General features: G+C 52.4%; 1 protein-coding gene across 6 annotated transcripts in view; it reads left to right on the top strand.

Annotated features, from left to right (window-relative positions):
- CUX1 (cut like homeobox 1) overlaps positions 1 to 13,494 on the top strand; it is a 373,714-nt gene that overhangs the window by 193,251 nt on the left and 166,969 nt on the right. For all 6 annotated transcript variants that reach the window (XM_065892584.1, XM_065892585.1, XM_065892588.1 and 3 more), the window contains one exon: positions 8,268 to 8,346. In XM_065892584.1, the coding sequence (XP_065748656.1) occupies positions 8,268 to 8,346 (79 nt within the window). The remainder of the gene's footprint in view (positions 1 to 8,267; positions 8,347 to 13,494) is intronic.

Raw genomic sequence — 13,494 nt, forward strand, 5'->3', positions numbered from 1 at the left:
TGCCTGCCACCTGCATGGCAAGGCCAGACGACGCCCTGAAAGAATGAGCCATTTCCGTTTCAAAGTACGCTGCACTGGGCAGACATCAAGACCCGTCATTCTGTTTGGTACCCTGTTGGTGACCCCCGGGCCCTTGCACCGAGCCCACGCCGTTGTCCGCCCATGCTGCACAGCTGGTATGACAGGGCTCTCTGTGTGTGGCCGGGGCGGTGGGGGGTGGGTGTGTGGACCAGCTGGGCTGTGCCCGGCGTCCACAGCGCTCCGCTCAGGGCACCCGGTGAATAGCGTCCCTTTCACCACGAGCTGGGTGAGCAACAGGCGTGACCCCCAGACTCAGGCCACCCCCGGGGAGATGCTAGAGTCACCGGCCCGCAAGCAGAGCCTCTGCGTTAACAGCCGCCGCCGCAGGGCTCCGTCCCTCCCAAGAGCTGGGCCCACTTGCAGGCACTCTGCACGCGTTTCTTTAACACTTACAGAAAGCCCATGAGGAGGTCTAATTTTCTCCGTTTTAGAGACGACATCCCCTGGCTGATTCCTCTCCACCCGCAAAGCCCCTACCTGCCCTCCCCTCCACTGACGCCGCCTGCCTAGGGTCCTCTAGTTCTGACAAGGGCAGTTGGCTCCCCTAAACCAGATCAGAGCTGGACTCTCATGACTCCCCTCTTCTTGGACTAAAGTGCGGTGGATAGTAACAGCCTTCTTGAAGCTCTCGATGGTAGGAAACTACCTTCTCCACCCTGAGCTTCCACAGTCATCGATGCTGCAGGGGTCACCAGTGAGTTTCGAGGAATCCCCTGGCCTGGGCAGCCTGGAATCTACCCTCGTTCATTCACAGACACGCCCCCAGGCGGTCTCCTGTGTTAGTCAGGACCTGGGTGCAAGGAGTCAAGAGACGAAGGTGACGCTGGCCTGGCCTGGGACAGACCACAGGGTGGTGGAAAGGAAGCTTCCAGATGGGAGGCATCGTCGCTCGGTGCGGGAAGTGGGCAGAGGGGGATTCACGACAAGCTCGGGTGGCACAAGAGCCAGGCGACCAGCAGTGTCTGGGGAAGTCGGGAGGACCCCCCAGAGGAGGTGTCACGTAGGCCAACCCATGAAGGGAGAACTGGGTCCCCCGTGCCTGGGGTGAAGACCGTTCCAGGTGGAGGACCTAGTGTATGAAGACTGGAGGGTTAAGGAGCAGGGCATTGGCGGGCGGGCGAGGCCTGGTGTGGAGAAGCATGGGCAGTGGTGGGATTTGGTGGGAGGTGAAGTTGGCAACGTAAACAAGGGCCGTGTTGGGAAGGGTTCTGGAAGCTTAGCCCAAGGAGTGCGGATTGTAGTCGGGGAGCCAGGAGAAGCCGTTAGGGCAGGGTGGCTGCGTGTTCCTTCTGGGCTCTGGGACGATGACCCGAGGCCGCCGCGGAGGACGCCTCACGCTCCATGGCAAGGAGAGGCCGCCGTCGGGGAGATCCTCTGAGTACTGGTCTGCAGTGTCCAAACTGGAAGTCACGGAGTGGGGACTTCAGTTAAGGCTTTCCCTCCATCAAAGGAGGGAAAGAGACTTTAATTCTGAAATTGATTTCTGAGGCCAGGTGAGCAGGACTTCTTGACCGATCAGTGGTCGAGGCTGGAAGAGGAAGATCTACACGTCTGTCAGTATTACACTATTTGATCCTTTTCTCAGTTCTAAACAAAGCATCTTCCAGTTAAAATTCAGGCTTGTAGGGCTTCCCTGGTGGCGCAGTGGTTGAGAGTCCGCCTGCCGATGCAGGGGACTCAGGTTCGTGCCCCGGTCCGGGAAGATCCCACATGCCGCGGAGCGGCTGGGCCCGTGAGCCATGGCCGCTGAGCCTGCGCGTCCGGAGCCTGTGCTCCGCAGCGGGAGAGGCCACAACAGTGAGAGGCCTGCGTACCGCAAAGAAAAAAAAAAAAATTCAGCCTTGTCTTTGATCTCCCCACATTTCCTTCCTCTGCAGAGAACTGGAGACTCCTACTGAAAATTCAAGTAACAAACCCCAGAGCCTCAAACCCATTCATGTTCTGAATTATAGGTGGGTGGGGGAGTTTCTGCAGGGAATGTCCTTTAAGACATAGGTAAGCCCCTGAAACGTTGCAGCAACCCTCTGGAAATGCTGTGTAAGAGGCGGTGTTAACAGGCTAATTCTTTTAAAAGTGGTGATTTCTTTCATACCAAAACTAATGCTTTGTGAATTCTCCTTTAACCCCCTGAAATTTTGATGCTTAATTTAGTTGATATTTGTATGCTGTTTCTCCTCCTATATACAGCATGGGTCAGTAATTATCACCAACACTGCAAACCAGCTTGTGACTAGCTCTGCACTGTTGTCACATCTTCTGTCTCATTCGATTCTCTTAGGGTTCCTACAGGGCAGGTATTCTCATCAGTACCTTTTCCTAGACACATAGAAAATGAAATTCATAGAGGCATAGGGTATGTAGCTGGCCCAGTATTTATTCCAAACTGCATGATAGAGCCATGTCTTAAATCCATTGTCCTGATTTTAAATCCTGTGCTCTTTCTCCCTTGATCACATACCATCTTCACCCCTGCCCTGCCCCTGGCAAAGATAAACAGTCAAGCTTCACAGCAGACAAAGAGAAATCCTTTGGCCCTCACGATATTGGTCGTTTATTCCTTATTTTTACTTTGTGCTGTCATCTTAGAGACGTGATCACCTGTTAGGACTTGGAATAGGCCGCTTTGCTGGATCGCTCTGCAGTAACAAGCAACCCTAGATCTCAGCGGCTAATGGCAACAAGAGACGATTTCTCATTCATGCTACATGTGGGCTGTGGGTTGGCGGGATGGCTCTGGAACCATGTGTTGTCTTTACTCAGAGATCCCAGGGGAAGAAGCGGCTCCTCTAAGGTCACGCTGTTCTCACGGCAGAGAAGGAGAGCGCACCGGAGCTGAACCACACACACACACTCAAATCTACGCTCAAAGTGTGTGGCACCACCACTTACATTCCCCGTGGTCAAGTCTGCCACCCGTGGGCCGGGAAGCCCCCCACGGGTCACGTGGCAGTGGGCAGAGACGTGCGATGCCCCCACAGGGAGGGTGGACAGTGAGGAGGGCGGTGACTCGTACTGCACACAACGCCCCAAGCCCCACAGCACAGTTCTGCTGGCTCCCAGGTGGTCGGGTGCTCCCTCACCCCTTCTAAATCTCGGGGGTCTTGCAGTCGATTTCCATGAACTTGGCCTCTAACCCTGGTCTCTGACTTTTCATCCTGTTGGAAGCAAATATTGATTGAGATTTGGAATAAGATAACCTTTCGGTAGACCTTTCTCTTGAATTTTCATCCTTATTACAGAAGAACCAAACTCCGCATTATAAAAGTGATGCTGTTGAAAGGGTTACTGTTGGATCCAGGAAACTCACGACAGAAGCACTGGGCCTCTCTGTAGAGTGGGGACACGGAGCTCCCCGCAGGAGGCTGGCCAGGGCTCGCCAGGCATGCGCGGTGGGGAAGGAGGCCTCCCGTGCGCTGGCTTCAGCCAAGCCGCCATCATCATAGGAGCACGTGAAACACACGCCGAAAATCAAAGAACTCTACGTGTTGAGCATTTTCATAAAGACTTAAAACTGCATCCCTTAACCATTCGATCACTTCTGCAGGTAAAACAGTTGACCAATTTAGGTAAATTTTCATTCACACAACAAAGATGTATTAAACACCTACTACGTACTGGTCGTACTGGTCGTCGGGAGGAAAGCCTAGGGTGGGCTCTCAAGGAATCTAAGATCTCCCAACGGAGCCTTGTCTGCAGTCCTGGACCTTCCGGGCAATCCCATATGGTGACGGGAGTGGCCGGCAGCCCAGAGATGGATCAACTGAGCCTGGAGGATCAGAGAACATTCCAAGGAGGCGCCTTCCAGGCTGCGGGGAAATCGCTCTCGTGTATTCAGGGAACAGGGAGTAGCCGGGCGTGGCTGAAGTGTGAGGTGTGGCAGGAGGTGAGGTCGATTCCCGATCCCCGGAGCAGAACAGGTTTTACCCAGGGCCTGAGCGCCGTCAGAGCTTCTCCAGATCTGTCCCAGCTCCGCCGCCAGCAGCCCCTCTGTCCTTTGCCGCCCCTCACAGTGGCCTTGCGGGTCTGGGGATGGTAGAAAGGATCTCTCCCTCGGGTTATCTTTGCACATTAAGCAGCCAGAATGTTCTAACCTAGGATCCGACTTTCAACCATCTGTGCCTGAGACCTCACCCCAAACCTCTTCTCATTCACAAACCTCTCCCCCCGTGTGAGGGGGTGCCGTGCCGAGTTCTGGCTCCAAGGCGGGCGCAGAGGGCGTGAGGATGAAGATGACCCCGTCTCTCTCCTCCCTCACTGAAGGATAAGGAGGACAGACAGGGCTCTACTTCCCTGCGCCAGGCACTCAGTGCTTCACCTGCCCAGCCCCGGACCGTGCAAGGCCGGCCAGCCTGGCCCCAGGGGAACCCGGCACACGCATCCTGGGGCCAGTGAGACCTGCACTGGCTCTGGAAACATGGCTCGGCCTTCTAGGGAAGGCCCACCCCAGCAAAGGTGGGGCTGGGAAGGGGAGAGGACAGACCAAAACTCAGAGCCCGAGGCCTGTTCTTGGGCAAGGGCAGAGGCCGTGGGGGGAGTCAAAGAGTGAGCGAGCAGAGAGCCTCAGAATCAACAAATTCTTCCGGGTTTGGAAACCTTAGAAGGAGGCTCGGGAGACTTCACCAAGGAGCAGCTCACCCACGCGTGGAGTTCTCGTCAGCTCTCTTAAGAAACCTCAGTCCAGTTGCCTAATGAGTTAATCTCAGCAACCTGGCCTTGTTCTCTCAGGACTGGGTTGAATGTTCTTGCATCTGTGGAAAGGGGACGGGAAGACGACGCAGATTCATGGTTTCCGTGCTAATTTGCTAGAGCTGCCGTAACCAAGTACCGCACACTGAACAGCTCAAAGGGCAGATGTTTACTTCTCACAGTCTGGAAACCAGAAGGCCAGGGTCAAGGCGTCGGCAGGGCTGGTTCCTTCTGAGGAGTGTGAGGGGCTTAGAGGCCCCTCCAGGCCCCTCCCCCGGCTTCTGAAGGTTTGCTGGCCATCTCTGGCGTTCCTTGGTTTGTAGGTGCATCACCCCAATCCCCGCCTTCACGTTCACATGGGGTTCTCCTGTGTGCGTGACTGTCTCTGTGTCCAAATTTCCCCTTTATAGAAGGACAGGTCCTGTTGGATTAGGGCTCCCCTTAAGGACCTCATCTTAACTTGGTCATCTGCCAAGACCCCATTTCCAAATAAAGCCACATTCACAAGTACTGAGGGTTAGGACTTTCAGGGCAGGGGCACAGTGCAATCTGTAATGGTCTCAAGTGTGTTGTGTAGATTGCCGATCCCACGTCCCCCCTCGACAACCCATAAGGGAGAGAGAAGACAGTGTTCAGGATCCTTCCAGATCCCCTCCTCTGCCCACTCTAGAGGCGGCCGCCTTTGTGGGCTCAGAACCCCTAGGAAGTGGGGGCCCTCCCTAGGCAGATCCGGAGCCGAGCAGAGAACCCTCTGGGTGTTGAGAGGCGCAGAGAGCCACCAGGGCCTCTGTCCTGCTTCCTGGGCAGACTGCTGCCCGTGGCACCTCTCTTAGGAGGTGGCAGAAAGGCCCGGAGCGCAGGGAAAGCTCCGGACGTCTGGAAAGGCAACTCCAAATATCCAGTTTTACTCGCAACATCTATGTAGGTGGTGGTTAGGTACAGCTGAAATAATGCTATTAAGACATTTTCCAAATTTTGTAATAGACATTTGGAAAGACTTTATATGTTCATGAAAGCACAGTACAAAATTTTCCATATGGTTTGATTTCAAATATACACGCAGACATTTGTGACAGCTTTATTGAGATGTAACTCACATACCATGTAATTCACCCATTTGAACTCAGCAGTTCATTGACTTTTACTACAGTCCCGATCAATTGTAGAGCTTTTCATCACCCCAGAAAGAAACCCACACCCCTTAGCCGTCATCCTCCCAGTCCCCAACTCTAGACAACCACTAATCTCCTGTCTCTATAGTTTGCCTACACGCCTACATTTCATTCAGAATTAAAGGGAACTACAGACAGAAGCATGACTTCCACTGGTGAATGGCAGGATTATGGTATTCATTTTCTCTTTATTTTTTGATATATTTCTAATTGTACAATGAACTGCTAAGAATCAGAGGGGAAAAGAAAAAAACATTTTAAAAATAGAGAGCCATCTTATCGTTTTTAAGTAGTCCTCGTGGATTATTCAGAAAACATGCCTAAATCATAAGCTTATTTTATCGGGGGGTGGGGGGAACGTGGCAGAGTTCTCGGCGACTGACTTCAAGTAGGAATTTTCCAGCACAACTTGGTAGAAGTTGGAAATGCATGCGTTGCCCTTTTTTGCTCTGTATTGGGTTTCCTGAGACCTGCCCTGCTCCCCTTCCCACAGCCTTTGTGTCCCCCTCCACAGGGTCTTCCCATCCTTAATCAGGTGACCTGTCTCAGCCCTTAACAAATTGTTGGTTGGCTCAGGTGAGAGGCCCTGTAATTACGCCACTTCCTTTTGCCTCTTTAATAACGTTGGAGACAGAGTATAATTCTGTGAGGGGACAGAGGAATATATAATTTAGTGTCCTTTTCCTGAGCCAATGTGAACTCCGTGCATGTAGCATCTTGCACGCTTCAGGGTAAAAAGTGATCCATTGTCTCAGCACGCATGTTATGGGAGCAAAATACGTACTGAGTCCATCCAACCACAGAAGCCTCTTTGGATGTGTGTCCAGCTTGCTTGGGACGCGTCACCTTTCTTTGACGAAGAGACTTTTCACTGGAGGGAAACCAGCTCAGCTGGGTTTGTTTATGAGACACACTGATCCTGGCCACCGTCACAGGAACTCGCCGTTGCCGAAGGTAGAAACCTGGGCACCGTCCTTAACTCACCTGGACCCTCCATGTCTCACATCAGCTCAGCTGGACCTAGTCTCTCTGCCTGGCCTCCTTCCCTCAGTCCCCAGCGCCACTGCCCTGCACATTCTCACCAGGGCAGCGGCAACAACCTAGGAATGGTCACCTCCTTCCTGGCCCCTCCTGTCCTCCTTCCACTCTGACTCAGGCCCAGACGGTGAAGGTCATCCTCCCCCACCTGCACCGACCCCCTCACCTGTCCAGTCTCACACCCATGTATCCATGTCCACCCCCCCTCCCCCGAGCAGCCCCACATTCCCTGGGGTTACAGCCCGATCCACAGTTCTTAATCTGGATTCTATGAACAGAACACATGTGGACACGTGAGTGTCCTAAAGTAGAGTGTGTAACCCTGTGTGTGTGTGTTTCTAGGAGAGGGTCCTCAGCTTTCATAAAATTCTTTTTTTTTTTTAATTTATTTTACTTTAATTTTTGGCTGCTTTGGGTCTCCGTTGCTGCACGCGGGCTTTCTCTAGTTGCGGTTTGTGGGGACCAATGTTTGCTGCGGTGCGAGGGCTTCTCCTTGCGGTGGCTTCTCTTGTTGTGGAGCACGGGCTCTAGGCACGCGGGCTTCAGTAGTTGTGCCACGTGGGCTCAGTAGTTGCGGCACACGGGCTTAGTTCCTCCGCGGCATGTGGGATCTTCCCGAACCAGGGCTCGAACCCGTGTCCCCTGCATTGGCAGGCGGATTCTTAACCACTGCGCCACGAGGGAAGCCCCGGCTTTCATAAAATTCTTAAAGAGGACCTAAGGACCCCCAGTTTCAGAACTTTGGTGTTTGAATGTGTTCCTCCCCTTTCGTGTCACCTCTTTACCAGGTGAGCTGCTCTTGAGGACTCTGCTCAAATGTCACCTGCTTTCTTGCTTGACGTCCCCTTCTCGGTGTCCCCACGGCTCTGCTTGCCGAGCACTTTCCCAGCTGGGATTCCACCAGTCATTCACATAACCTGTTCCCCTACTAGACGCCGAGCCCCTGGGGCTGAGGGCTGTCCCTCTGTATCCCGCCTCCGGCACAGCGTCTGGCATGTGGTCAGCTCGTAGTCTACACTGGTGGAAGAAGGAAAGAGACCACATTCTCCGTGGAGAGTCTCCACTCTGTCAAGCCATGGGACCGCTCCTGCCTCCCTCCCCCTCACGGGCGGGCCCACGTGGGTTGCCTCCCTCTCGCGTGTTTGCAGACGTTTAAGAGGTTGAAGGCCCAGCCGTCCGGTATTTACATGGAGCAGTCAGACTTCCATTTGATGTGTGATGATTTTGAAATTACCTCTTGACAAATTTTGAGCTCTTTGTTTTTCTTTTCTTTCTCCCATTCCTTTTCAGATTGATGCACTGAGTAAAAGAAGCAAAGAAGCTGAGGCAGCCTTCTTGAATGTCTACAAGAGATTGATTGATGTTCCAGGTGAGCCCAGCGCTTGTAGCCCACCTGTGGGCATTGTGTCTGGTGAGTCAGTGGGCTTCTGGCTGATTCTTCTCAGCCTCCCTAAGGCAACTTCCCCAGGAAACTGGGGAGTTCTGGGAATATGAATTCTCCAAAACCCAGACTTGGGATGAGTATGGAAATCAGATGCGTATTTGCTGAAGTAATAGAGTTGCCTCCAGTGGATGCCTTTGGAACTGCAGCAACTCAGACCTGCGGGGCTACCTTTAGCTTTGGTTTAAAATGCTGCACGTTTCACAGAGAAGAAGGAGAACCCGTGTGTGCGCTATGCAGACGGCCTGGATAGTCACGATTCTGGGCTTCCCAATCCCACGTTCAGGAACGGCCCTGATAGGGCACCTGGAATGCCTGGCTCCCCTCCCAGGTCATCCAGGGAATCAGTGGCCTCTGGCCAAGTCTTTCACTTAATATCCAAGGGCAAGCGGTAGCCCATCTAACTACGGTATATGTGGGTTGTTTTTTCTTTTGAAGGAACTAAAGAGTTAAAATTTTAATAATGCTTGCTACGCATTCAGAGAGATAATGGCTCCCCATTCCTTATTCTAGAAAAGTGAGGTGGAATTTAGAGCACCCACTGGTCTCATCGATCCTCTGTTCTCGGTGGTCCACTCACCTAATCCGTGGGGAGGTGATGGACACGATCACATGGGTCCCAACTCAGTCCTGAAAAGACTCAGATCTGAAAATTAGCCACTTGAATGTCATCCTCTGCTGACCAAGGAAACCCAGTTACCACCACCCTCCCCTCCCCACCCATCAGAGCTGCGCATTTGCCCTCATTAGGAATCCTCTGTGCGTCACTGATATTACTAGAACTGCTTTAACAAAGCAAAGCAGAAACAAGTCTCCTTTGTTTCTGTATTGTATTCTAATTCAGGTCCACTGAGGGCTTTGCTGTCCCCTCTGGGAGCCGGGGTTAACAGAGGCCACACGAAGCTACGGACAGCAGAAAGTACCTTAGGCACTTCGGACAAGGGGGTAGGGAGATCCAGATTCTCCCGCCAGGGCCTTGTTGTGAGGTCTTGGTCACATCCCTTTTCCCTCTCTGAACCTCAGTTTTCTCATCTGTAAGACGGAATAAGGTAGAGGAACAGCCCAGTGATGGAGAGGGTTTGTCTTTGTTCTAACCTTTTGCTGTCTTATGAGCTTACCCTGCTCTTAGTTCCAAATTCTAGCCCTTTGATTTTCTGCAGGACTTTGTATCCACCTAGGGGTTTCCTGAATACTCTGGCTGAGGCTCATGTGGCGCCTCCTTCACAATGAATGGACCATTCAGGGCTCTCTTTCTCAGGCATTGGCAGTTTGGTGGACCCACTTGCATTTTCTTGTGCAAGTGCTAGTTTTGTGTTGCTGACTTAGTTGAAAGGCGCCTGGTTTATTTTGCCTTTGCCCGAGACCCAGAGAGCCTGCAGCTACTGTTTTCTAAATAACCTACACTCTTATTTTTAAAAGTCTGATTTGTCTCTGGGTTTTCCCTTAGTGAGGTTTCTCCACTGGGAAGCCACTTGAACGACTCGTTGGGTTTCTTCTTCTGCAGTTATTTTCCATCTTGACTTCTTGCAGACAAAAACGAGACCACTTTTCTCATCAACACTCGTCTTTGCCTGAGCAGTCCTTATTCATATACATACATAATTTTTATGGAACTCTGATCATAACATGACTATATCGTTATAGTCTGCTTTTTTCACTTAATGTTATCCCATCAGCGTTTTCCTTATATTGGTGATATTCTTTGTAATTATCATTTTTGGCTGGCAGTTTTCATTTCAGGTGGTGGGGGCGAATAATGTTTGACGTTGTCTGTAATGACGAGTTAATCAGAGTACATTTGCACACCACGTAGATCACTTTTACCCGCCTCCCGGGTATTTCTCTTACAAACACTGTGGTCTGACACATCTAACAGCTACTTGAAAAGCAGGAATGGAGCTTGGAGCCCTCAACCTGTGTTTTGGAGTCCGCTGATCGCTCAGATGAAGTAATCTTGTGGCTGAGGCTTACAGGAAGGGCCTGGTCAATAGCAGTGCGTTTACTGACGGTCAGCCACACAGCTGGGGAGACTCGGGGGGCCTTAACTGTCTGTGTGCTCCAGGCTTCAATCCAGCTGAATCCAGAAATGTAGGTGGGGTGTGTCAAGTTCTGGTTTCAAGAAATAGCAACTTATGCTATCTCAGGAAAATAGAGGAAGCTCTTGGAAATAATGGGAAGGGTATTTTGGCCATGTGGCCCAGCTCCAGGAGCCTGGGAGGAGGTGACCAGTCAGCCCTAGCACATCACCACCACCCCTGCCACAGTTTCGGACATTTTATTTACCTGTGTGTTTTCTTGTTCCTTATCTGCTGGTCCTACCAGAATGAAAGCTGTCTGAGGACAGCTTTGCTTGATTGCTCTGTGCCTGTAGCACCTGGGGTAGGGCCTGGCACAGCACAGCTGTTGACACGTGACATGAGGCTGTTGACCCAGAGCCACCCAGGGTCCTTGGCAGCGGAATGCACCAGGGGTCACGCTGGTGGCTCTTGGAGCTTTGTTTCGGTTCGGTTCTCGCCCCTGAGTGTCAGCCTGTATATCCTCCTGGACATCCCCGCTGGGCTGACTGAGGGGCACCTGAAACAGCCCAGTGTGTCCAGAGGAAACAGTCTCCTTCTCTTGGCGAGCGACACCACCTGCCACCCAGCTGCTCACGCCAGAGCACTGGGTCAACAAGCCCTGGCCGTCCTACCCCCAGAAGGTCCTCGATTCCATCCACTTCTCTCCATCCCAACCTCCGCCCTCCACTCTGCGGTTCAGGCCACCTCTCCCGTGTCCACAGTGTGGCGATGCCAGGCTTCCCGCCGGCGGGAATGGGTCCTTCTCCTCGCCGTGGGCAGGCCCAGCCCATTCTGAGCTGATCTCTTCCAGCTCCTCCAGATTGACTTGTTGAGACGCTGCTTCTTGACCTCCCAGGTCTGGCCTAGGTGTGCCCTTCGCACACACACACACCCCGCTCCCCACACCCTGTGTCTGTTTACCTCTGTTATAACTACAGTAAGTCCCCTACATACGAACGAGTTCTGTTCTGAGAGCACATTCATAAGTCCAGTTTGTTCACAAGTCCAGCGAAGTTGGCCTAGGTACCCAACTAGCACGATCGGCTATATAGTACTGTACTGTAATTGGTTTATAATACTGTTCCCACAAATAATACATAAAAAACAAACACAAAAAGTAAAAGCAACCATTTTTAATCTTACAGCACCTTGAAAAGTACACAAGTATAGTGCAACAGCTGGCACACGGGGGCACGTTCGCATCTTTGAACGTTCGCAACTCGAAAGCTCGTAGGTAGGGGACTCACCGTACTTGCTCCTCAGCCCTTTTCCTTCCTGCTGGGCGGACACTGGTGCAGAGTGGTCTCGTCCCTGGTTATGTGCCTGGTCTCTACCCCGGCGCCTGTCACGTAGCAGAAACTCGAAAAGTATTTGTCGAATGAATGACTAAACTAATGGATCCAATTATTTCTTCAGGATCTTCCTGAGATTTATCGGTATCGTACTGTTAATTATTCGCATTGAACCCTATCCTGAGATTGACAACTTGCCGTTGGGGAAGAGCCCTCTGGCGCACCTAACCACCTAAGTTACGAGAGAACCAAGTGTATCTTTCCTGGAGGTGGAGCAGTTTACTAGCTCTCTGAACTCTCCCTTCGCCTTGCTGTCACTCTGTAAAGATTTGCCTGCCTGCAGGGACATTTATATGACGCCTAGCATTCGGGGTTCATCAGACCAGCATGTGCGCTTCAGAGGCCTTGGGTTTTGGTGGTCAGTACTGACGTCCAGAATCTGTGTTGGGTTGAGTAGCTGTCCGGCTGGCATCCCAGGCTTTACACACCCAGCCCTGAGCATGGAGCAGGGGGCCCCCCTCCACCCCAGCCCTTTCCTTCCCCCGGTGGTGCGACTCCATTGTTCAAGGCAAAAGAAGCAGTGGGGTCACCCGGCTCCTTCCTCTTCTCATCTTCCACGTCTAAAAATCCCAAGTAGTGTTATTTCTCCTTCCAAAATCTCCTTCAGATCAAAGACACTGAGTAGCCATTGAAAGACCTAGTTGTCCTGATGCATCCTCTGAACAGTTGCCATAGTTAAGACCCCACGTTTACCTCTTTCTCACTTGTCAGCAGATGCTCCTCATTCCCTCGTCAGTTTTGAGGGTATTTTAAGATGCTTTTTATCAGAAATATCCTGCCGCTCCTTCCCCGCTGCCGTGACCCTCGGCTCTGCGGGCCTACCGGCCAGCACTGGAGACACTGTTGTGTCCCCCCCACCCCGCTGTGTCTCAGGAAACCTGCTGAGTGCTGGGGATGGAGCCGGGAGCAGATCCACTGAGAGCTTCCTGTTCTCGTGGGCTCAAGAGTCTGGTGGGAATGTGGGCGTCCAAAAGTCTTCACACAGGGACTTCCCTGGCGGTCCAGTGGTTAAGACTTTGTGCTTCCAATGCGGGGGGCACGGGTTCCATCCCTGGTCGGGGAACTAAGATTCCCGCAGGCCGCACAGCACAATTTGGCAAAAAACAGCCCTATACTTTCTGCTCTTTAAAATACCAGCCAGGGACTTCCCTGGTGACACAGTGGTTAAGAATCCGCCTGCCAGTGCAGGGGACAGGGGTTCGAGCCCTGGTCCAGGAAGATTCCACATGCTGCGAAGCAACTAAGCCTGTGCGCCACAACTACTGAGCCCGTGCGCCACAACTACTGAGGCTGCGCTCTAGAGCCTGTGAGCCACAACTACTGAGCCCGTGTGCCACAACTACTGAAGCCCACGCACCTAGAGCCCGTGCTCTGCAACAAGCGAAGCCACTGCAATAAGCCCGCACACCTCAACGAACAGCAGCCCCCGCTCGCCGCAACTAGAGAAGGCCCTGCGCGCCTTTCTCTAGAAAGACCCAGTGCAACCAAAAATAAATGATAAGTTAATTAATTTTTTTTTAAAAAGTCATCCTGACTGCAGTTTGGAAACAGATCGGAAAGGGGTCCAAGGTGATGCGGGGCGGGAGAGATGAGGTCGCCTGGTTTCAGCTGGTGGGGGTGAAGTTGGAGAGGAACAGACGCTTGAGGAAGACGACTTGGATGACTCT

Source organism: Phocoena phocoena, chromosome 15, assembly GCF_963924675.1.
Source record: "Phocoena phocoena chromosome 15, mPhoPho1.1, whole genome shotgun sequence".
NCBI lineage: Eukaryota > Metazoa > Chordata > Mammalia > Artiodactyla > Phocoenidae > Phocoena > Phocoena phocoena.